Source organism: Rattus norvegicus, chromosome 13, assembly GCF_021556685.1.
Source record: "Rattus norvegicus strain SHRSP/BbbUtx chromosome 13, alternate assembly SHRSP_T2T, whole genome shotgun sequence".
In the NCBI taxonomy this organism is placed as follows: domain Eukaryota; kingdom Metazoa; phylum Chordata; class Mammalia; order Rodentia; family Muridae; genus Rattus; species Rattus norvegicus.
The window spans coordinates 75,421,317-75,447,111 of NC_141546.1; the positions used below are offsets into that span (position 1 = coordinate 75,421,317).

The 25,795-nt window shown below is 41.1% G+C and overlaps 1 protein-coding gene and 1 non-coding gene across 10 annotated transcripts in view; one reads left to right on the forward strand and one right to left on the reverse strand.

The window, feature by feature from the left end:
* Positions 1-25,795, reverse strand: part of Rabgap1l (RAB GTPase activating protein 1-like) — a 595,723-nt gene that overhangs the window by 391,936 nt on the left and 177,992 nt on the right. For all 9 annotated transcript variants that reach the window (XR_015635222.1, NM_001401442.2, XM_087580933.1 and 6 more), the window contains 1 exon segment: positions 11,436-11,529. Coding sequence is in view for 8 of the 9 variants with exons in the window: in NM_001401442.2 (NP_001388371.1) it covers positions 11,436-11,529 (94 nt within the window). In the remaining variant the exon portion in view is untranslated.
* LOC120096410 (small nucleolar RNA SNORA17) lies at positions 11,651-11,782 on the forward strand. The gene has a single exon (XR_015636431.1). It is a non-coding gene; the product is annotated as a small nucleolar RNA SNORA17 (small nucleolar RNA).

The window sequence follows — 25,795 nt, forward strand, 5'->3', positions numbered from 1 at the left end:
AAATAAACCATTCACAATCCATATCCTGAACTGCTGTTGCTATGGAAATAATATTTATTAGTTTATTTGTAAAAGTATAAGCCTGGAGGAAAAGAAAATTGCCTGGAAGCACTAAACAAAAGTAGTGCTTAAGTCACTGTGACATGCTTAACCAGCTTTTCTCTATTTCATCCTCTATTTTGTTGTTTCTTTAGGGAAAGCTTTTTCACTCTATCAATTATATTGTTTAATTTCTGTATGATGATTATATATTAACATATGTAATTGGCTTTTGTTTATATCCAACTTAAAAAGAACTATTTAAGTCCCTTGAGAAAGTTGTAGAGCAACTTAAGTGTGTTGCCAGAGAATGACTTGAGATGCTGGAAGTGAATCATAACCCTTTCACACCTTGACAGTACCCACTTCTTCATAGTCAGAATGAACTGGGCAAATGAGAACGTAAGCCCTACATTACCTACATTTCATTATCTGAATGAAATATGCAGGCCTCGGTTTCTTACAGTCCCCACACCCTGACCCATGTACTGTCTGGGAAGCGATCTGTCTTGTTCACCTAATTTGGAACAATCTGTTTCCATGTGAACTTGAGCACAAAGGACCTTCTAGATTTAAAACACTCAAGCAGAACCTTACGGGAGGAATTCTGCTTTGTTGTCTAGATTGGTCTTGCTGGCCTATCTGAACTACTAGTACTCCCTAAAGTGATGCCTTACTCTTTCCTAAAAACACCTAAAGAACTACATCGTGCTAAAGCGACAGCTTATGCTTACCATTCTTATCATTTTCTCAAAGGCTGTTTATAATCAGAGAAAAGGCAAACATCTGTTCTCTAAAGCCAATGATCGCATAGTAGCTATGCTATAACTATCAACAGCCATCTGGTCAAGACACTGAATTACAGTTCCAGCCTCATGAATGCAAGCCCATGCTTCACCCCTTTCCGACACAGAGCTATGGTTGAGGCCCTTTTGCTCAGACATTTCTCATTTCTCCCTCACTATGTCATAGAGCCCACCCTGATGTAATCACCCCAATCCAAAGCCTGATAATGTATCCCAATTTACACTAGCACGCCAGGCTCTAATTTCAAGTTTTAAAATTGAAAAGTCATGGAATCCATATGTCTGTTTTACATAATTTGGATCCCACATACTTCTTCAAATTATGCACACCCTTCTATCACCAGCCCAGACCAAAGTTTTGGCATCTTCCTCTGAGAATATGTTCAAAGGCTTTTTTGTTTCCAGCATATTGTCATAATCTAGACATCTCTGGAGAAAATCATAATGTTCTGAACATTTATAATAAGTTAAAGTAAACTTATCACATCAGGATTTTGTGTAGTCGGTATAATGATTTACTGAAGATTTTGAAAGTTGAGGTCATACATGTAGTCACATATGCATAAGGATATACATATCTATTGAAGTTAATAGTCAACAATCCCAATAAACATGTTTACTGTGTTAAATACTTCAATTCAGTCAATATTCTACTTCTTCCTGATTCTACATTCAAGCATTTGTTTGATAAGGTATAATGAACATCATTCATTCCCTACCATTAAAAAGCTATACACTATCTTACAGGCTAATACTTTTAGAACACTGGGTAACTTATACTAACATGGATTAACAGCCTTACTTTGCTGGCTTTCATACAATAAAAGTGGAATTAAAACTCTCTATTTTACCTACTTACTTAATAGATAATAACTAATGGATATTAAGCCAAATGATAATATAATATGACAGAGAAAGTATGAATAATTTTTTGAAAAATATTTTTATCATTATTGTGCAAGTGGTGTGTAGACAAGTAAAAGTCAGAGAACCATTTTGTGGAGTGGGTTCTCTCTTTCCAAGGACCAAATTTGGGTTCTCAGACTTCCAGACCATGTACCTTTACCTGCTGGACTATCTCGATGATCCAAAAGCAATTTGTTAAACTAAACAATGCTTTCAATATTTCAAGTAAAATATGACAACATATATCATGACTTAGATGGACACTAAATGCAGCGATCAGAGATAACCAATCACAAGTCTTCCCTAGAAACAAGACAGATATATAATGCAATTATTTTAAAATGTACATAGAAACCAAACATATAGTAGTTGTATAATAATCATTTTAAAATTTTGCTTTGTTTTGTTTTAGTGGTGCCAGGAATTAAACCCAGGACCTTAAATGTTAAATAAATACAACTAAGCCAAAGCTTATAACTCTTGTAACCAGTATTTTAATACACAAATATATTCTTCATAAAGGACAATAATTTGTGTCTTCTTCACTCCTTCTTTAAAAGGGGAACAAAAATATCCAAAGGAGGGGATAGGGAGGCAGCGTTTAGAGCAGAGACTGAAGGAATGGCTATTCAGAGCCTGCCCCACATGTGGCCCATACATATGCAGCCACCAAAACTAGATAAGATGGATGAAGCTAAGAAGTGCAGGCTGACAGGAACCGGATGTAGATCTCTCCTGAGAGACACAGCCAGAACATGTCAAATACAGAGGCGAATGCCAGCAGCAAACCACTGAACTGAAAACGGGACCGCCGCTGGAGGAATCAGAGAAAGGACTGAAAGAGCTGAACTGCATAAGAACAACAATGGCATCCAACCAGAGCTTCCAGGAACTAAACCACTACACAAAGACTACACATGGACTGACTCTGGGCTCCAACTGCCTAGGTAGCAGAGAACAGCCTTGTTGGAGCACCAGTGGAAGGGGAACCCCTTGGTCCTGCCAAGGTTGGACTCCAGTGTAGGGGATTGTTGAGGGGGTAAAGGGAGGCTGATGGGGAGGGGAACACTCTTATAGAAGGGACGGGGGGGGAGGGGTTAGGGGGCTGATGGATAGGAAACTGGGAAAGGGAATAACAATTGAAATGTAAATAAGAAATACCCAATTTAATAAAAATGGGGAAAAAGAGAACAAAGAAAAAATAATAAAGAACAACACAGATAAACAAGTAGAAACCCTTAAAGAGGAAACACAAAAATCCGTTAAAGCATTACAGGAAAACACAACCAAAAAGATGAAGGAATTGAACAAAACCATCCAGAATCTAAAAATGGAAATAGAAATTATAAAGATATCACAAAGGGAGACAACCCTAGAGATAGAAAACCTAGGAAAGAGATCAGGAGTCATAGATGTAAGCATCACAACAGAATACAAGAAATAGAAGAGAGAATCTCAGGGGCAGAAGATACCATAGAAAACATTGACACAACAGTCAAAGAAAATGCAAAACACAAAAAAATCCTAAAGCAAAAGGCCCAGGAAATCCAAGACACAATGAGAAGATCAAACCAAGGATAGTAGGTATAGAAGAGAGTGAAGATTAACAACTTAAATGGCCAGTAAAAATCTTCAACAAGATTATAAAAGAAAACTTCCCTAACCTAAAGAAAGAGATGCCCATGAACATACAAGAAGCCTACAGAACTCCAAATAGACTATACCAGAAAAGAAATTCCTCCCATCACATAATAGTCAAAACACCAAACACACAAAACAAAGGAAGAATATTAAAAGTAGTAAGGAAAAAAGGTCAAGTAACATATAAATATATACCTATCAGAATTACCCCTGACTTCTCACCAGAGATTAAGAAATCTAGAAGATCCTAGTCAGATGTCACACAGACCCTAACAGAACACAAATGCCGGCCCAGGCTATTATACCCAGCAAAACTGAAAATGAACATAGATGGAGAAACCAAGATATTCAATGATAAAAACAAATTTTCACAATATCGTCACACAAATCTGGCCCTACAAAGAATAATAGATGGAAAACTCCAACACAAGGAGGAAAACTACACCTCAGAAAAAGCAAGAAAATAATCTACTTTCAACAAGCCCAAAAAAGAGAGCCACATAAACATCATTCCACCCCTAACATCAAAAATAACAGAAAGAAACAATCACTTTTCCTTACTATCTCTTAACATCAATGGACTCAATTCCCCAATAAAATGACATGGAATAACTGACTGGATATGTAAACAGGACCCAGAATTTTGCTGCATACAGAAAATACAACTCAGTGACAGATACTACCTCAAAGTAAAAGCCCGGGAAAAAAAAAACTTGACAAGCAAACAGTCCAAAGAAACTAGCTGGAGTAGCTATTCTAATATCCAATAAAATAGACATTCAACCAAAAGTTATCAAAAAAGACAAGGAGGGACACATATACTAATCAAAGGAAAAATCTACCAAGATGAAGTTTCAATTCTGAACATCTATGCTCCAATTGTAAGGGCACCCACATTCGTAAAAGAAACTTGACTAAAGCTCAAAGCACACATAGCACCTCACACAATAATAGTGGGGGACTTAAACACACCACTCTCATCAATGGACAGATTATGGAAACAGAAGCTGAACAGAGACACGATGAAACTAACAGAAGTTATGAGCCAAATGGATTTAACATATCTAGAGACCATTTCATCTTAAAAGAATATACCTTCTTCTCATCACCTCACGGTACCGTCTCCAAAATTGACAATATAATTGGTCACAAAATAGGCTTCAACATATACAAAAAGATGGAAATAATCCCTTGCATCCTATCAGACCACTAGGGACTAAGGCTGGTCTTCAATAACAAACAACAAAAGACCCATATACATGTGGAAGCTAAAGAACAATCTACTCAATAATAACTTGATCAAGGAAAAAATAAAGAAATTAAAGACTTTTTAGGATTTAGTGAAAATGCTAAAGTCCAAGTGGATCAAGGACCTCCACATAAAATCAGATACAATCAAACTCATAGAAGAAAAGTGGGGAAGAGCCTTGAACACATGGGCACTGGGGAAAATTTCCTGAACAGAACACCAATGGTTTATGCTCTAAGATCAAGAATCAACAAATGGGACCTCATGAAATTGCAGTTTCTATAAGGCAAAGGACACTGTCATTAGGACAAAACGACAATCAACGGATTAGGATAAGATTTTTACCAATCCTACATCCAATAAAGGGCTAATATCCAAAATACATAAAGAACTCAAGAAGTTAGCATCCAGAGAATCAAATAACCCTATTTAAAAAATGAATACACACCTACACAAACAATTCTCATCTGAGGAATATCGAATGGCTGAGAAGCACCTAAAGAAATGGTCAATATTCTTAGTCATCAGGGAAATGCAAATCAAAACAACCCTAACATTACACATCACAGCAGTCAGAATAGCTAAGATCAAAAACTCAAGTTACAACAGATGCTGGTGAGGATATAGAGAAAGAGGAACACTCCTCCACTGTTGGTAGGATTGCAAGCTGGTACAACCATTCTGGAAATCAGTCTGGAATCTCCTCAGAAAATGGACATAGTACTACCTGAGAACCCAGCTATACAACTCCTGGGCATGTACCCAAAAGATGCTCTAACATATAACAGGGACACATGCGCCATTATGTTTATACCAGCCTTATTTACAATAGCCAGAAGCTGGAAAGAACCCAGATATCGTTCAACAGAGGATTGGATACAGAAAATGTGGTACATTTACACAATGGAGTACTACTCAGCTATTAAAAACAATGACTCTCTGAAATTCATAGGCAAATGGATGGAACTGGAAAATTAACCATTCTGAGTCAGGTAACTCAGACCCAAAAGGATATGCATGGTATGCACTCACTAGTAACTGGATATTAGCCAAAGTAAAGTACAGAATACCCAGAATACAGTCCACAAAACTCAAAAAGATTAACAAGCCAAAGGGATCAAGTGAGGATGCTTCAATCCCACTAAGGAGGGAGAAGAAAGCAACCACAATAGGGGGGAGGGAGGGCCCTGGATGGGAAAAGGGACAGGGAAGGGAAGAGCTGAACATGATCAGGCACCGGGTTGGGGAAAAGGTCTAAAGCCCCGAGGGTCAACAGAAAGAATAGAAACAGGCTACCTTGGGAGGTAGGAGGTGGGAGGACACTCCAGAATGTACCAGGGGCCTGGGAGGTGAGAGACTCAAGAGAGAACTTGTAAAGCCCACCTCCAACAGAAAGGCAGGACAACAAGTGAGGGATGGGGTTGCCATCCCACAATCAAAAACTCTGATCTATTATTCTTCCTGTCTGAATGAACTGCAAGGACAAAAATAAAGAAGACCCTGAGGAAAAGGAGGTATAGTGACAGGCCCGAAGTGGGATCCAGCTCAAGGGGAGATTCCAAGGCTTCATTATTGACACCATTACTGAGGTTATGGAGCATTCACAAAAAGGGACCTATCATGATTGCCCTCTGAAAGACCCAACAAGCAGCTGAAAGAGTCAGATGCAGATATTTACACCCAACCAATGGACAGAAGCTGCTGACCCCAGTGGTTGAATGAGGGAAAAGCTGGAGGAAGCTGAGGAGGAGGGCCACCCTATAAGAAGACCAGCAGTCTCAACTAACCTGGACCTCCTGAGGTCACTCAGACACTGAGCCACCAACCAGGCAGCACACATCAGCTGAGATGAGGCCCCCAACACATATACAGCAGGGGACTGCTGGGTCTGGGTTCAGTCAGGGAAGATGCACCCAACCCTCAAGAGACTGCAGGCCCCAGGGAGTGGGGAGGTCTGGTGGGGTAGGGGGTGGGGTGGGGCATTCTCGTGGAGACAGAGTCAGAGGGGGGAAGGTACAGGATGTAGGACAGTCAGAGGGTGGACTGGGAGAGGAATAAAATCTGAAGTGTTAAAAAAATTAAATTTAAAAAAAGATATTATTTGATTGTGAAGGGAAGAACATGGCTATTCAAGGGAAACTATATGATATTATGATACATCTTCACCTGCCCAAACTTAAGATTTGTCGTATTTCATAGATTGTTTGTCTACTCATAGTTTCCTTTTGTGTATAAGATCATTTTAATCACATAAAACAGAAAAAAACAGAAAAAAGAAAAAGAAAAAGGCACCAGGTAAGTGAAACCAGTGCTCCAGCTTAGAAAACAGCCAGAGAAGTCAAGGCCAAGACAAACATGAAAACTACAGACACATAAAGTGTTCATAGAGCTGAAGCAACAGGGACTTGTAAGAATAATATTTCATGCATAGATGCTTTTAATCAATAATCAATATGTACTTTTAATTTTCATTTCTCTATTGGCCAGGTCAAATATCTTTTACTAACTTGACCACTTCTATGTCTTCTCTGGAAACAGCTCAGAATCTCTGCCTTTATGTTTTAGCTCTTCGTGCTTTGCCAGGGTGCTATACATCTATCTTTACATTGCAAGTCTTCACAATTAATGTAGCAAACCCTAAAATCAGGTACTGTGTCTTCCTACTTAATTCCTTATTCTCAAAATTATTTTGGATGTTTTAATCAATGTTTATTACATGAGTTTTAATATGGGCTTTGTACCTCAGAATATTCTGCTGGGAATTTTACTTAAGTTTTACTAAGAATATAAGTTCCTTAGGAAACAACCTAAAACTCAATAACTGGCTTTTCGATCCCATGTTCATGTTAGAACACACTTCTCCTTTGCGTTTTTTCACGGCTGTTTCCTAGTGTTCCAGCACAAAGACAGCAGTTTGCTGGAAACCTACATAATTATGTCATGGCTCATTTGCTCATACTTTGTATCTTTTATGGTTTCCATTCCTAATTTTTCACCACTAGTATATTTAAGCAGAATTAGTGCTCACATATTGACTTTGTATTTCGCAGGACTATAAAATGAGGCCAGTCGTGGTGGCACATAGCTTTAAGGCAGAAACAGGCAGATCACTGTGAGTTCTAGGCCAGCCTGGTCTATAGAGCAAGTTCCTGGCCAGCCAAAATATATAGTGAGATTTGATGTCTTAAAAGAAGGGAAAAAAGTATGTAAAACGAAAGCCAGGGTTTTTTTGGGTTTTTTTTGTTTGTTTGTTTTGTTTTGTTTTGTTGGTCTGTTTATTTTATACAAAGATTTTATTTTTAAAAATGAAATTTATTTCTCTGAAAATGAGATGCCATTTTATAGCTTCCATTCAAATCTAGTTTGCCTTTTCTTGTTCTTCCTTCTTTAACTATATGAGATAAGATAGGAGTAATCAGCCAATAGCCAATTCAATTTACAGCCACTCATGAAGTGGAGCGCACGCCTGACACGGCTGGAGTGACCAAAAACCTGAGAGTAGATGGATGGCTCAGAAATCTAGGGTAAAACCAAATAAACTGCTCGAAACGATGGATGGATGGATGGATGGATGGATGGATGGATGGATGGATGGATGGATGGGTGGGTGGGTGGATGGATAGGTGGATGGATGGATAGATAGATAGATAGATAGATAGATAGATAGATAGATAGATAGATAGATAGATAGATAGATAGATAGACAGACAGACAGACAGTAGTGAAATGATTCCTACTGATATTCTGCTATACTCATAGATCGGTGCCCTGCTCAGCCATCATCAGAGAGGCTTCCTCTTGCAGCAGGTGGGAACAAATACAGAGAACCACAACAAGACAGAGAGGGACAGAGAGAGAGAGAGAGAGAGAGAGAGAGAGAGAGAGAGAGAGAGAGAGAGAGAGAGAGAGAGAGAGAGAGGGAGGGAGAGAGAGAGAGAGAGAGAGAGAGAGAGAAACCTTGAAAAACTCAGCCCTAAGTGGAATTCCTCCATCAGTTACTCCCTCCCCATCCCATCCTCACCACCCATAGCTCAAAAAAGCCTACAGAAGAGAGGGCACAGGAGTGTAAGACAAGATGACAGGCAACACCAAGAAAACAAAGTTCCTATGACCTCACAGAGCCTGAAGCAGCAAGCATGGGTCTGCATTTATATTATGGCTTCCAGTTCAGTGGCTTTTAAGTGATATACTTGAACATGAGAACCAGTGGGTCTCTGATTCTTGTGCCTTCTCTTGGGCTCTTTTCCTTCTGTTAGTTTGTCTTGACCAACTTGGATGTGATAGTTCTTATTTTATTTTATTATATTTATTTTTAATTATTTAATCTTTTCTTACAGTCCAGATTTTATTCTCCTCCTGGTCCACCCTCTGACTGTTCCACATCCTTTACCTCCTCCCCCTGTTTCCACCAGGATGTCCCCACCCCACCCCCACTCCCCTACCCCAGCAAACTTCCCCACTCCCTGGCGCCTCCCCGTCTCTTGAGGGTTGGGTGCATCTTCTCTGACTGAGTCCAGACCGGGCAGTCCTCAGCTGTGTGTGTGCTGGGTCCTCATCTCAGCTGGTGTATGCTGCATGGTTGGTGATCCAGTGTCTGAGCAATCTCAGGGCTCAGGTTAGTTGAGACTGCTGGTCCTCCTACAGGGTTGGCCACTTCTCAGCTTCTTTCTGCTTTTCCCTAATTCAACCGGAGGGGTCTGCAGCTTCTGTTCATTGGTCGGGTGTAAATATCTGCATCTGACTCTTTCAGCTGCTTGTTGGGTCTTTCAGAGGGCAGTCATTATAAGCCCCTTTTCGTGAGCACACCAGCATCAGTAATAGTGTCAGGATTTTTTTTAATGAACAAACAAATGAAAACCTAGACACTAGGGTAAAGGTTAACAATTGAACTGTTACTTATACCTGAGGGTTAAAGGAAAACCAGTTTTCTCCAATTGAGTGACACTCCATATCTCACCCACTGTAGGACTGGCCTCATTCATGAATAGGTGACCAATATATAAAGGACTCCACAGACGTTTGTCTGTGCTTTTATTTGGTTACAGCCCATGTTTTCTTTTTTTCTTTTTTTTTGGGGGGGGTGGGGGTTATTTTGTTTTCTTCGTTTTCTGTTCTATTAGGATTTTGTTTGTTTTCTGACGAACTTAAAGTTGGATAGGTAGAGAAGGGTAGAGGATCTGGAAAGAGTTCAGGGAGGGAAAGACTATGATCAAAATATATTTAAAGTTAAAACTTGTTTCAAAAAATATAATAATATCTTTTAAAGATCCCCAATATTATATAAAGTGAATGAGAATGCTCAGAGTGAATATGCCTATATTGTTCCAGTCTTAAGATTTTGTTTTTAAAGAGAATGGTGCAGGCCCATGGTGGTGGCATGCTCTTTTCACCCCAGCATTCTGGAGACAGAGGCTGGTAGATCTTTCAGTTTGAGGCCATCCTGGTCTACAGAGTGAGTTTCTGGACAGCCAGGGCTGCACAGAGAAACCCTATCATGCAAAACAAACAAGCAAACAGATGAAACCCAATAGCTGCAGACATTTCATAGGTGTCTATTATAGTTTGCTGAGTCATATCATAAACGAGTGATAAAGATTTTAAAGGCTTTTAAGTGCATCTATTAAAATAATTATTTTTCTTCAAGTGATGATAACTTACTAATTTATTTTCAAATGCTGACGCACACTTGACTTCCCAGAATAAACCACATTTAATTATGCTTTCTTCTCCTTTTTCTTATAAATCACTGATTTTGACGCATTCTTACTATTGCTGGGAACTTTTAAACTTATGTTCAAAGGCATATATGACAGTAGTTTGCCATAATAGTTTAATTTGGTTTTGTGATCAGTGTATGGTAGTGTCATAAAATTAATTCAAAATAATTACCTTCTATATTCTGAGAAACACTGCATAAGAGTTAACAGTTTACTTTTATAACTATTTGGTAGAATTTTCTAATCAGGTTTCAAGATTTCTTTGTTAAGAGAAAATGTTTGAAGCAGGGTTGGATATTTACCTCAGTTGGGAGAATGCCTACCCTGAGCATACAAGGCCCAGCACTGCATAAACTCCTCATGCTGGCACATCTGTAATGCTCCGCTTGGGAAGCGGAGGGAGGACAATCAGAAGTTCTTGTTATCCTTGGCTACATTCAAGGCCACCTTGGCTAAGTGAACCCTTTCTTAAAAAAGAAAGGAAAACACTTCAATAAAGAAGTGAATTCAAAGATACCAGAGCATAATAAAGGTTATTGCATTTCTAGTAACTTTAGCACTCCAGATCTTTCCAGGAATTTGTTCATTTCACCTGGCCTTCAAACTTGAGTTATGAAAAATAACTCAAACAGAACCCACACGGGGGAAGACCCAGACAGACAACATGAAGGGCATCTAGGAATCACATTTTAATTTTTATGTCTTTCAGTATATCAAGGACCTGTGTATTTGGTTAGTAAAAGCCCTTTCTGTGCAAGTCTGGGGAGCTGAGTTTGACACCGAAACATCGATGAAGGTGGAAGAAGAGAACAGGATCCACAGAGCTGTCATGTAGGCACCATACATACACACCCTCATACACACAACCATGCATAAAATACATTAATAAACTTATTTATAAAATGTATACATAAATTTATTAATAAGTAACTTAATTAACTATTAATTAACTTAAAGGATATTAAGATAGCTCTTAATATTATAGTTTTAAATTTTCTTTACTGACACATTTTTAATTGGTATAAAGATCAGCATTAAGTATATATAGGTAAATATTTTAATAAAAATAATTCTTACCATCTTCCTAACAATTCTCCCCAAGAATAGAGGATCTTCTCAGGACAGTCTTTTGACACATCACCTGTTCCACTTGAGAGTTCATTATCACTCTCTACAGAAAAAGAAAAGTTATGTAAGTTATAAGTACTTTCAAATCATAAAACAAAAGGCATGGCTATGTATCTACCAAAGGCAAGCAACTAGTGCCCAGATAAAATTCTTAAATTTTCTTTACTTCCTCCCCTAGAGGCCTTGCAGGTGTGGCTGCTGTGTCACATGTACATCAGAGAATGGCAGAAGGGAGAGAGACGATGTTTGCCCTCAGTGTTTTGATCAGTGAACATCTGAATAAATTTTTCCCCTGAAAAAGCCGGCCTGAAATGACCACCAGTCCAGTACCAGGGGGCCCTGACAGGGAGCTATTCCAGATGAACACTGGTCCAGCACCAGGCAGGCAGGGGAGGGAAGACCGTGCCACAGATGACTCCTGACTGAAGCCATAATTCATGAGCAGGGCACAGCACTCCCGAGATAACACCAGATACTCAGAAACCCTGGGTCTCTCTAAGAGGAGCAGGTAAGTGGTGGAGAAATGGAAGAGAAAGAGAAACAGAAGGATGTGGGCACAATGAAGAGAGGTAGAACTGGAGACTCACGAGTAGTGGCGTGAGTAGCCAGTGATGCCACTTGCAATCATGGTCTGGGTCCATGGCCCTGCAGCAGCAGGGGTGTGTTACCATCCAAGGCCAGGAGGATGTCCTTGGTGTAGGCCGCCACCCAGGGGCATGTTAGTGTCTGAGGGCTGTGCAGAACTGGCCCAACCCCTCACCAGGGCCGAGCTGACCCTGGGCACATGAGGGCAGTATCTCGGTCTCTGCCTCTCACCTGCTGCAGCACTCAGAGAGCAGGCCTTATATCCCGCCTGGGCAGCACAGTAAAACTGACCCTGATGGCCTGAAAGTGTGAGAGCTGGCCCCTCAACGTGTCTGCCATGCAGCAGCATAGGCGAGGAAGAGCTGCCCTACCCAACAGGTAGAAAAATTGTCTCTGCTCCTCACCTACTGTAGTCCTCAGAGGATCAGGGTCCCTGAACCTGGACAACCACAGTAGAGCTGGCTCTGGCAGGTGTGCTGGCCCTAGAGGAGTCCCTTGTCTGCCGGGCATAAGCAGGGTACAACTAGCCCTGTTGCAGGGTTGAGGGTTGGGGTTTAGTAGTGAGGGGAGGTTGCTGATCAGCTAACCCTGGGGGCATTAGGTCAGGAGAGCTGGTGTGCTCACCAGCTCAGATGCCTCTCAGGCTCAGATCCCAGATCTCCATGACAAAGGGCACCAACAGGATAGACAAGTCCCAGTGAGGGTCCAGTATTGATAGAGTAGCAGAAGGTAGATGCCGAGTATTAGACCACTGACCCATTGTAATGAACATTTGCAAATAAAGGGTGTGAACAGAAAGCGTATACTGTGAGGCATACTATCACACACTATAACTTCCACACTGAGATGTTTTTTCTCTATTGTGGGGGAAGTTGCATGAATGGAGGACAGGTATGAGGGGAGGGAGAGATGAGTGGGATTTGGGTGCATGATTTGAAATTCACAAAGAGTCAATAAAAAGTTTTTTAAAATTATCTACAGATAAGACTGTACAGACAGAGATTCAAAGACAATAGTCGAAAGCTCTTCGTGATATCAGCAGGTGGCCGAGTGAGAGGTCTCATTCCTCCGTACAAATAGTTCATCTACTATCGATCCAGCTGTAAGAAAATCTGGGGGGAAAAACCCTTGGGATACCCACGTAGCAAGCAAACCTCAACAAAACCCTAATGAACAGCTATGAGTCTCACCCAAAAGTACTATGTCCCTTCTCCCTTCTCCACATGGGCACACAGGGTTGGAGAGGACTGCCCAGTCCCCATAATTTCCTCTCAGAAAAAGAAACCACTCATTCATGGTTTCCTGAGCATTACAAGTTGTCCAGAGGCTCTGTGATCACATATCCCTGGCATGGCTTTGACGACCTGATACAAAGAAATGAAGATGAACAGTGCACAGATTTGACGGTCCCTTTTGTTTCTGCCATTTGTGACACCTTCATCAGAGACAACAACAGACACTGTGCCTCATAAATATGTAAAGTATAAATTAAAACCACAAAGCATTTTAAGAAGCTAAAATTTTTACAGCAGGCAAAAATTTACACCTGTTAAGGTGCTGAGGATAAGTGACTGATGAGTGCTCAACCCTAATGGAGACCTATAGCACACACATTCTAACCTTGGCTAAGGAAACAGGAGTGAAGAAAGGGGGACAGAAGGAATGTAAGAGCTGCAAGAGGTGACTGGGGGGGGGGGCTGCAGTGCAAGTGAGCACAGTGCAGCTGCACTTACCTACAGAGACCTGCAGGAAATGAACCCAGGACATCATTATGGATGGGGAAGGGTACAGAGACAGAGAAAGGGAGTATAACGGACCCAATGGATCTGAGTTATAAAAAGGCATTTGCTGTGGTGTTAAGAACGGCTAGCAAAGCACTATCCAAATAACACGGGAGAGTTTAAAAAGTTATCAGAAAACAAAGTACCAAGCCTTAAATCCTGTTGTAAGTTGGTAAGCAGTTCCCACAAGGATCCATGTAAGAACAAAACTTAAGACACTACAAAAGGCAATAAGCCAACATAAAAAATTTCACATCTGGGATAGACAAAACAAACATTCATTTAATTAATAAAAGTTTATTTTGGCAAGCTAAAAGACTTGGTCATAGCCATTCACATATTCAGAAAAATCAAAATTCATGTACGCACTGAGAAAATGTTTAATTATTTTAGAGTAATAACAGTTAAGAATAGAGGGCATAGTATTTAAAACCTAAGCATCACTCTGGAAAATAAAGACAAAAGCTAGACCATTCTGAAAACAGCTCACATAAGTGGCTGTGAGGTTAGTAACAAGCTCATCACAACAAGTAGAAATGGGAGGTTCTGTTCTAAAGCTAAAGCAAATGAACATTCGCCCGTATCAGAACAGAGAGAACACACACAAACCACTGAAAATCTAGTACTACAGTATCCTAAAGAAGCAGCCCAGTAAACAACCACCCATATATCCCTACATTCAAATCAGCCACTCACTGTCGAGAATGGAAACCATTAAAAGTTATTTGTATTCCCAGAAGAAAGTGCTAAGTAAATATTTACAGAATATAGTTTTCACTTTTTAGTGTTATGTTTCTGGCATATTCTAATACTTTAAATGGTGTGGGCACCAAAGAGATTGCCCCTGAGCCCCCTCATCCTGCTACCCCTGCTTGTCCCTTGCCACCTTTGGTAGGTGGAAGAGCTGGCCCTCCTTGCCAGTGACAGCACTGAGTGAGCTATGTGGGACAGTGCTGGAGACTCCATTTCCTGCTCACCCTGGGTGTGCAGGAAAGCTGCTGGGCTGACAAACTCAGCTATCACCCAGGCCCAGATCAGGGATCTGAATTAGCCCACCCAACATCTATCCCACATGTGAGCTGCTGGTGTGCCCAAGGGGCCAGACTTGCAGATCTGAAGCTACAGAATCTTCATGACACAGAGCAACAACAGGGTGTCTGAGAGGAGTCTGAGTGAGGATCCAATATTGATGAGGAAGCAGAAGCCAGATACCTGGAACCAGATCAATGAATTACTGCAATGAACATTTGCAGGTTAAGATGTGTGGACAAAAGGGTATACTGTGGGCTGCACTGTGACACATTACAGCTTCCGTGTTGAAATTTTTGTTTTTATTTTCATTTTCATTTTATTTTTTTATTTTATTTCAGGGGAGCGGTTGCAAAAGTGGGAAGGGGGAGGATACAAAGGGATATGGAGGTAAATGGGATTAGGGTGCATGATATGAAATTCACAAGGAATCAATGAAAGATTTTATAAAAGTACAGCCAGTGATACAGGGATTCTTATATTTTAAAGTTTCTACTGCCACATATATTAAAATATATTATTATAAATCTTTATTAGTTAGTCATAAAATTATCACAGATTAATGTAGTTTCATTCAACCTGACACAAGCTGAAGTTACCACAGAGAAAGGAACCTCTCTTGAGGAAATGTCTTCATGAGATCCATAAGGCATTTTCTCAATTAGTGATCAAGGGTGGGAGGGCCTGCTGTGGGTGGTGCCATCCCTGGGCTGGAAGCCTTGGGTTCTATAAGAAAGCAAGCTGAGCAAGCCAGGGGAAGAAGCCAGTAAGTAACATTCCTCCATGGCCTCTGCATCATCTCCTGCCTCCTAACCTGCTTGAGTTCCAGTCCTGACTTCCTTTGGTGATGAACAACAAATAAATAAGCTGAATAAACCTTTTCCTCCCCATCTTGCTTCTTGGTCAGGATGTTTTGTACAGGAATAGAACCCTGACTATGATAATGTAGAATGGGCCAACCAAGGAGGCAACAACAGTTCCTCAAAATACGTAAGATTAGGAGGGATTTTTGTATTTTCTTATAAAAATAAAGTTTATAAAAGATAAGATTTTAAAACAATGGTTGCTTAATTAAAACTGCACCTCCATGCATTCATACACAAGAATGTACCTTACACTAGCAAACTTCATAACATGGCAGTCACCCCAGTGGTACTGCCAAGATATGAAAGGATCAAAGAGGACAGCTGAGGCTTGCTAGTATGTCGCAGGGCTGGAGTTCCTAAAGAGGGTCCAGTTCCAATGGGGGACACTAGCAGTTTTGGAGATGCTGGTGCCATGTGATAATCAGAAATACCAGCTGCAATGAAATGGAACTGGCTGGGACCAAGAAGACACTGTGTACACTGCCCAGGGTGGGGCCAGATAAGTAGCCTAAGTCCCAGAGGATTAGAAATGATTTCCAGATATTGAGCACTGAATTGTTTGCACTTTTGGGAGCCTAGTTTTGCCCTATACAAATTGTGGGTATGCCCTACTTTTTTCCTCTGGAAGTAAAAGTTATTTTATTTTTGACATTGCAGGAGCACTCAGTTGAAAGATTTTAAACATATGTAAAAGGAAATTTTCAAGTTTTACAGAAAATTTAAATAAAAAAATAGATATTTTTAAAGAAGAGTTTTTAAATGTATTTAAATTTATAAGGTTGTGAGATTTTTACATTTACAAGATGTTTTATTATGACATTTTTATTAATATGCAACCTTGATAAATAGATAAATAGCAGGCTAAGGAATTAGGACCACAGCTATGAGCATCAAACACTAAACACCAGAGGCTGGGGTAGTCCTGTTTTTTTTTTCCTCCCTCCATTTTTATTAACTTGGGTATTTCTTATTTACATTTCAATTGTTATTCCCTTTCCTGGTTTCCAGGCAAACATCCCCATCCCCCTCCCCTTCCCCTCCCCCTCCCCCCCTCTTCCCCTCCCCTGCCCCTCCCCTTCCCCTCCCCTCCCCCTCCCCCTCCCCTTCTATATGGTTGTTCCACTCCCCATCCTCTCCCCATTACCGCCCTCCCCCAACAATCACATTCACTGGGGGTTCAGTCTTGGCAGGACCCAGGGCTTCCCCTTCTACTGGTGCTCTTACTAGGCTATTCATTGCTATCGACCGGGTTGGAACCCAGGGTCAGTCCATGTATAGTCTTTGGGTAGTGGCTTAGTCCCTGGAAGCTCTGGTTAGTTGGCATTGTTCAGGGTAGTCCTGTCTTACCATGCAACAAGATAATGACGTAAATCTGGCAAAGGGCTTGAAGCCACTGTTCTCAACCTATGGGTTGCAATCCTTCGGGTATCAAAAGACCCTTTCACTGGGGTAACCTGATGTACATGTCAGATATTCACGCTGCAATTCATAACAGTGGCAAAACTGAAGTTGTGAATAACAGTGAGAATGATTTTATGGTTAGGGGTCCCCACAACATAGGGATCTATATTGCAGATCTACAACACTGTGAAGTCGTTGAGAACCACTGGCCTAGAGAATATCTAGGTCTATTCAAGCCTAAGAATATATCTGGTTTCCTGGTATTTGCAAATTTTGTTAAGCTTTAGCTATTTTGATAAACTGAGTCATATAAGAAACTGTTATATTCTGTAATGGTGTTCTATAAAATGATCAGGACACAGTCTCTCGGTGTTTATGCGTTTTCTTTTGATACTAAAAAAAGCTTCAATTCAGAAACTCTTTTATTTTTAAGGCTAAAACTAACAGATAAAGTTATTCATTTCTAATCTTATAAAAGCTACAAACTTATTATAAACTGTTAAAGATAATTAAGACATGCAAGCTAGTGGTCAATCATGTTATAAATGATCGAATTCTTTAATGTGTTCTGAACAATACTCATAGTCATGATAAATACTATTTAGACTTCATTACAGAAAAAAAGCTTCATTTAGCCTCCTGTGTGTGTTTCAAGGTTAGGCCTAAAGTAAATAACTAACACAAGGAAGTTTGTTGGGGTAGCTACCAGCAATTCCCAGAGGCCAGGAAGGAAAGAGGCTCCCAGGACCGAACAGGGATGAGATAGCTGAAATGCCTAAAGAAGGGGAGGGAGAACCTGTAGAAACCAAGGCCCCTGGTTGGGGGATGGGACCACCCACTCATCTCCAAATTCTTAACCCAGAAGGGCTCCTGTCTAAAAATAACTATGGAAACAAAGTATGGAGCAGAGACTGAAAGAAAGGCCATCCAGAGACTGCCCCACCTGAGGATCCACCCAATATACAAACACGAAACCCAGACACTATTGGGGATGCCAAGAAGTGCTTGCTGACAGGAGCCTGATATAGCAGTCTCTTGAGAGGCTCTGCCAGAGCATGACAAATAGAGTCGGAGGCTCACCACCAACCATTGGACTGAGCATGGGAACCCCAATGGAGAAGTTAGAGGAAGGACTGAAGGGGCTGAAGGGATTTGCAACCCCATTGGAAAAAAAACAAGACCAACCAACCAAACCCCCTCCCAAAGCTCCCACAGACTAAACAACCAACCAGAGAGTGCACATGGAGGGATCCATGGCTCCAGTCACATATGTAGCAGAGGATGCCATTGTTTGGATCAATAGGAGAGACACCCTTGGTCCTGTGAAGGCTCAATTTCCCAAGTGTAATGGAATGCCAGGCGGTGAGGTGGAAGTGGGTGGGTAGGAGGGTAGCATCCTCATAGAAGCAGGGGGAAAGGGATGGGAGGGGGGGTTCCAGAGGGGAAACCAGGAAAGGGGATAACACTTGAAATGTAAATAAATAAAATATCCAATAAAAAAGAAAAAAGAAAGTTTATTTAGCTCAAATATACTTTATATATAATTGTCTTCAAACTTCCCAGAGATCTGCTGAATGTGGCTCTGAATGCTGCTCCAGGACCTCTGCCCCAAACTAAGAGGCAGACCACAGGAGCCTGGGATGATCATCTAGGTAATGGATAAATCTCTACTACATAGGCTGTTTGATTTATACTCCTGTTATAACTTATCCTTCTCAGATCTCTGATGTCACTGACTACTAGCTTTGTCAGCTTGACAGTAGCAGGCAACCAGGTTTTTCCCAAGGCCACAGCCACCTTGTTTGTTCATTTCTTATGTAAAAACCAGGCCTTGCTTTTTCTAGCTCTACTGGTTCTCTTGACTACTCTAATAACCATCCATGTGGCTGGTAAATGATTAGGTGGAAAGAAAAAGGTTTAAAATCTATGCAAGTTCTAAAGGTCTCAGAAAGTGTTCTAAGATGCATCTTTAAGTTTTGAGGATAATGATCTAGGATATGCTAAAAATGGAAAACGTTTCAGATTTCTTTCCCTTTCCATGCTATTGTTACACTATGGTTTCAAAAGTTCAGTGTTTTAATATTGATCAGTGGAGTTCTGATAAGCTGGTAGAACACCAATTGCTATTATCAGTCACAAACTAAAATTAAACACAAATTAAAAATATTTTAATTTCCTTTGGTTGCCTTCTAAGTATAGATTTAAAGTGCTTCTTATTGGGCTAAAATTATCTCTGCCCAATCTGCATATCTGGCTCTGTGGGAGAAAATGTGCGTGCTTTTTAACCCAAAGCCATACCTTTTGCTATATGACTCAAAGGCATAAGTCTATTCCAGCTGGTTTCTAAACATCCGTTATTTATTTTATGTATATGAGCATATTGTTGTTGTCCTCAGACACACCACAAGAGGGCATCAGATTTCATTACAGATGGTTGTGAGCCACCATGTGGTTGCTGGGATTTGAACTCAGGATCTCTGGAAGAGCAGTCAGTGCTCTTAACCACTGAGCCATCTGTCCAGCCTCTCCTTTGTCTACAATGTGAATTTCAGTAAAATTGCAGTATCAATAATGTAGCTACAGCTTTATCTCTTTTGTAAACTAAAAATTCATGTAAGCTTCAGGAAGTCAAGGGAGGCATAAGACTTGGATCCACCTCTCACAGGACAAGAGACTCCAGATAAGAACAGCCCAAGTTTCCCCATCTGCCTATTCCTGAGGGTAGGATCTCTCTCCTGGTCTTGGGACTTCTCCTCTCCCCTAATTACTAGGACTATGGACATGAGAGTTCCAAATGTAAGAATTTCCTTTAAGTTCCTGAACTTTACCTTCTTTACCTAGTCTTTATCTGTCTCAGCAGATTCCCACTTGGCTGAATCTTCCCAGAATCATGGACTACAAATGACTGCAAGCCCTGGATGTGCTGAGGCCGACGTGGACCAGTCCAGCAGATGTGACTGCTCCCTGTCTCTTCAGCTGGGTCAGCAAACCATGCTTCTAGTGAATGCCCCACTGCCTGAATTCCCTCCCAACCTGGACTAACATTCTAGTTTCCCTGGGTTCTCACAACAATGTCCTAGTTTCATCAGGAAGTAGTTGACGGAAGAGAGTTCATCCCACAACAGTCTAGAATGCTAGATCAAATGGAAGCTCCCTGACATAAGGGAAAAAATGGCTACCTATTGTGCCTACTGATATACCAAGAAAGGTATCTACTAAAATCAAATAGACCTAGATTTATTAATAGGTAGATTCATTAGCTGAAATAGTTCTACAATATGATAGGTCACTCAAACTGCTTTATGTGGAACAAGGATGCATTGTATGGCTTTAAAAGAAAATGGTTGTTTGTATACAAACCACTCAGGAATCATTAGAGAGAATCTAACTATACCCAAGAAACATTACAAAAAGGGAACCTGAGATAAAAGAAATGACTAGTACCCATTCCATTTCCAGGATCCTCCTGGATAGTAACACATCCAGGGCCTCTGATCCTTCTGATTCTGCTATTACTGTTGGCTCTTGCATCATTAATGCCTCAACTAGATGGTAACTCCTATCTGGGTACAGTTAAGCTGATGGTTATCAAATTCCAATATAAACAAGTACCCATCACAGAGTCAAAGATTTGACTCAGGATACAACTCAAGGTAATACGAGACCAAAACAGTAAAAATTTACCTTACAGGTTAAGGATTCTGTTTGCAGTTAAGTTCCTGTTTGTCCTATTTAACCTATCTACACTGGATGTGTTTATCACATGTGGGCAGGGGTAGGTGGGCAGGAAATACATTAAGATGTACACTTGCCCTGACTGAATGTAGGCAGGAAGTCACAGGCAGGAAGTCCATCAGGATATATGCTTACCAAAATTGAACCTGATGGCAAATTCGGTGATTGGGTGGTTTTGTCTTTTTAAGTCCCTGTACCAGTCAGAGTCCGTCACCTGACCAGAATTTAATTAAAGCTTGCTTCAAATTTGGCTTTAAATTGTGGTGGTGGTGGTGATGGTGGTGGTGGTGGTGGTGGTGGTGGTGGTGGTGGTTGTTGGTGATGGTGGTGGTGGTGATGATGGTGGTGGTGGTGGTGGTGATGATGGTGGTGGTGATGGTGGTGGTGGTGGTGGTGGTTTAATTCTCAAGCAGTGGGATTAATACTATATGTGTGGCTTAATGATCCTACAAAGATTTTTTAAGACAAGATTAAATAAATTTGAAAACAGTCTCAAAGTCCTCTGCAGTTAAGAGTTTTCTGAGAGGACATGTTGAATATAAGGAGTGGGACACAACATGTTTGACTTCACACCTTTCTGTAAACACATTTCAGTTTCTTTGCAGTGTGCCTGTCTACTTTGAAAGAGCAGAGTAAGTTAGTGTACTCCACGTAGCTTCAGATCCATGCAACAAAAGACTAGGTTCTCAGATTTAAGCATACCTGAAATGGAAACAATGTCTCAATCTCAAAACATAGAAAAATAATTAAGAGGAAATATTGACTAAGCACAGAGCCTGGTGCCCACAGCACTGAAGCACTGGCTGCCCATCCTCATGACTGGTTTCTGCCTATCACCTCAGAGTAACTGAAAGAGCTTCCCAAGCACCTTCCCTCTTATTGCCCATGCAAGTGCAGGAGCCACGTGTGCAGGACCAAGGGAAGAAATAATGATCACGTTACATTTATAGATCAAACACAAGAAATAGGACAATTCTTCAATTGAGCTAACTAAGAGTCCTTCTCTAACTATGACCACACCCTGCTTTGGGAAAATAAAGAAAGCAAGAAACTGTTCAGCAAATACCTAAACAAGCCACCTCTCTGGTTCAGTAGCAAAGCTATTTATTTGGATACTTTTAACATAATATTACTATTAGAGAAACCCAAAACTAAGGCTGTATATGTATGGCTAACATCATAAATAACAAACCCAGAATATATGTGATATAAATGAAAATTGACATACTTGGAAAAAATCATTAGTGTCAACATGAAAAGATTTTCCTCAATTTTCAAACTATTATAACATTCCTCACCATCAAAAGCAAGGTGACTTATTAGAAAGAATATGTTCAGGCAAATGGATGGAACTGGAAAATATCATCCTGAGTGAGGTAACCCAATCACAGAAAAACACACATGGTATGCACTCATTGATAAGTGGCTATTAGCCCAAATGCTTGAATTGCCCTAGATGCACAGAACACATGAAACTCAAGAGGGATGATCAAAACGTGAATGTTTCACTCTGTCTTTAAAAGGGGGAACAAGAATATCCTTGGCAGGGAATAGAGAGGCAAAGATTAAAACAGAGACAGAAGGAACACCCATTAAGAGCCTGCCCCACATGTGGCCCATACATATACAGCCACCCAATTATACAAGATGGATGAAGCAAAGAAGTGCAGGCAGACAGGAGCCGGATGTAGATCTCTCCTGAGAGACACAGCCAGAATACAGCAAATACAGAGGCAAATGCCAGCAGTAAACCACTGAACTGAGAACAGGACCCCCATTGAAGGAATCAGAGAAAGAACTGGAAGAGCTTGTAGGGGCTCGTGACCCCTTATGAACAGCAATGCCAAACAACTAGAGTTTCCAGGGACTAAGCCACTACCTAAAGACTATACATGGACTGACCCTGGACTCTGACCTCATAGGTAGCAAAGAATATCCTAGTAAGATCACCTGTGGAAGGGGAAGCCCTTCGTCCTGCTAAGAAAGAACCCCCAGTGAACGTGATGGTTGGGGGGAGGGCGGCAATGGGGGGAGGGTGGGGAAGGGGAACACACATAAAGAAGGGGAGGGGGGATTAGGGGTATGTTTGCTGGAAACCGGGAAAGGGAATAACATTCGATATGTAAATAAGAAATACTCAAGTTAATAAAAAAAAAAAAAAAAAAAAAAACAGAGGCAGAAGGAACACGCATTCAGAGCCTGCCCCACATGTGGCCCATACATATACAGCCACCCAATTAGATAAGATGGATGAAGCAAAGAAGTGCAGGCTGACAGGAACCGGATGTAGATCTCTCCTGAGAGACACAGCCAGAATACAGCAAATACATAGGCGAAGGCCAGCAGCAAACCACTGAACTGAGAACGGTACCCCCGTTGAAGGAATCAGAGAAAGGACTGGAAGAGCTTGAAGGGGCTTGAGACCCCATAGGAACAACAATGCCAACCACCCAGAGCTTCCAGGGACTAAGCCACTACCCAAAGACTATACATGGACTGACCCTGGGTTCCAACCTCATAGGTAGCAATGAATAGCCTACTAAGAGCACCAGTGGAAGGGGAGGCCCTTGGTCCTGCCAAGACTGAACCACCAGTGAACGTGATTGTTGGGGGGAGGGCTGTAATGGGGAGAGGATGGGGAGGGGAACATCCATAGAGAAGAGGAGGGGAAGGGGCTGGGGGATGTTGGCCCGGAAACTGGGAAATAACAATCGAAATGTAAATAAGAAATACTCAAGTTAATAAAGATATAAAAAAAGAAAGAGGCTGCGTCTGAGACACCACCAGAACCTGAAGGAAACAGACCGGATAAACAGTTCTCTGCACCCAAATCCCGTGGGAGGGAGAGCTAAACCTTCAGAGGGGCAGACACGCCTGGGAAACCAGAAGAGACTGCACTCTGCACACACACCTCGGACGCCAGAGGAAAACACCAAACGCCATCTGGAACCCTGGTGCACTGAAGGTCCCGGAAATGGCAGCGCAGATCTTCCTAGTTGCTGCCTCAGCAGAGAGCTCATGGGCAGAACCCCGCGAGCGAACTTGAGCCTCGGGACCACAGGTAAGACCAACTTTTCTGCTGCAAGAGACCTGCCTGGTGAACTCAAGACACAGGCCCACAGGAACAGCTGAAGACCTGTAGAGAGGAAAAACTACACGCCCGAATGCAGAACACTCTGTCCCCATAACAGGCTGAAAGAAAACAGGAAAACAGGTCTACAGTACTCCTGACACACAGGCTTATAGGGCAGTCTAGCCACTGTCAGAAATAGCCGAACAAAGCAACACTAGAGATAATCTGATGGCGACAGGCAAGCGCAGGAACCCAAGCAACAGAAACCAAGACTACATGGCATCATCGGAGCCCAATCCTCCCACCAAAATAAACATGGAATATCCAAACACACCAGAAAAGCAAGATCTAGTTTCAAAATCATAATTGATCATGATGCTGGAGGACTTCAAGAAAGACGTGAAGAACTCCCTTAGAGAACAAGTAGAAGCCTACAGAGAGGAATCACAAAAATGCCTGAAAGAATTCCAAGAAAACATAAATAAACAAGTAGAAGCCCATAGAGAGGAGACACAAAAATCCCTGAAAGAATTCCAGGAAAACATAAATAAACAAGTAGAAGCCCATAGAGAGGGGACACAAAAATCCCTGAAAGAATTCCAGGAAAACACAATCAAACAGTTGAAGAAATTAAAAATGGAAATAGAAGCAATCAAGAAAGAACACATGGAAACAACTCTGGATATAGAAAACCAAAAAAAGAGACAAGGAGCTGTAGATACAAGCCTCACCAACAGAATACAAGAGATGGAAGAGAGAATCTCGGGAGCAGAAGATTCCATAGAAATCATTGACTCAACTGTCAAAGATAATGTAAAGCGGAAAAAGCTACTGGTCCAAAATATACAGGAAATCCAGGACTCAATGAGAAGATCAAACCTAAGGATAATAGGTATAGAAGAGAGTGAAGACTCCCAGCTCAAAGGACCAGTAAATATCTTCAACAAAATCATAGAAGAAAACTTCCCTAACCTAAAGAAAGAGATACCCATAGACATACAAGAAGCCTACAGAACTCCAAATATATTGGACCAGAAAAGAAACACCTCCCGTCACATAATAGTCAAAACACCAAACGCACAAAATAAAGAAAGAATATTCAAAGCAGTAAGGGAAAAAGGTCAAGTAACATATAAAGGCAGACAGACCTATCAGAATCACACCAGACTTCTCGCCAGAAACTATGAAGGCCAGAAGATCCAGGACTGATGTCATACAGACCCTAAGAGAAAACAAATGCCAGCCCAGGTTACTGTATCCTGCAAAACTCTCAATTAACATAGATGGAGAAACCAAGATATTCCATGACAAAACCAAATTTACACAATATCTTTCTACAGATCCAGCATTAAAAGGATAGTAAATGGTAAAGCCCAACATAAGGAGGCAAGCTATATCCTAGAAGAAGCAAGAAATTAATCACCTTGGCAACAAAACAAAGAGAAGAAAAGCACACAAACATAACCTCACATCCAAATATGAATAAAACAGGAAGCAATAATCACTATTCCTTAATATCTCTCAACATCAATGGCCTCAACTCCCCAATAAAAAGACAAAGATTAACGAAGTGGATACGCAACGAGGACCCTGCATTCTGCTGCCTACAGGAAACACACCTCAGAGACAAAGACAGACACTACCTCAGAGTGAAAGGCTGGAAAACGACTTTCCAAGCAAATGGTCGGAAGAAGCAAGCTGGAGTAGCCATTCTAATATCAGATAAACTCAATGTTCAACTACAAGTCATCAAAAAAGATAAGGAAGGACACTTCATATTCACCAAAGGAAAAATCCACCAACATGAACTCTCAATCCTAAATATCTATGCCCCAAATA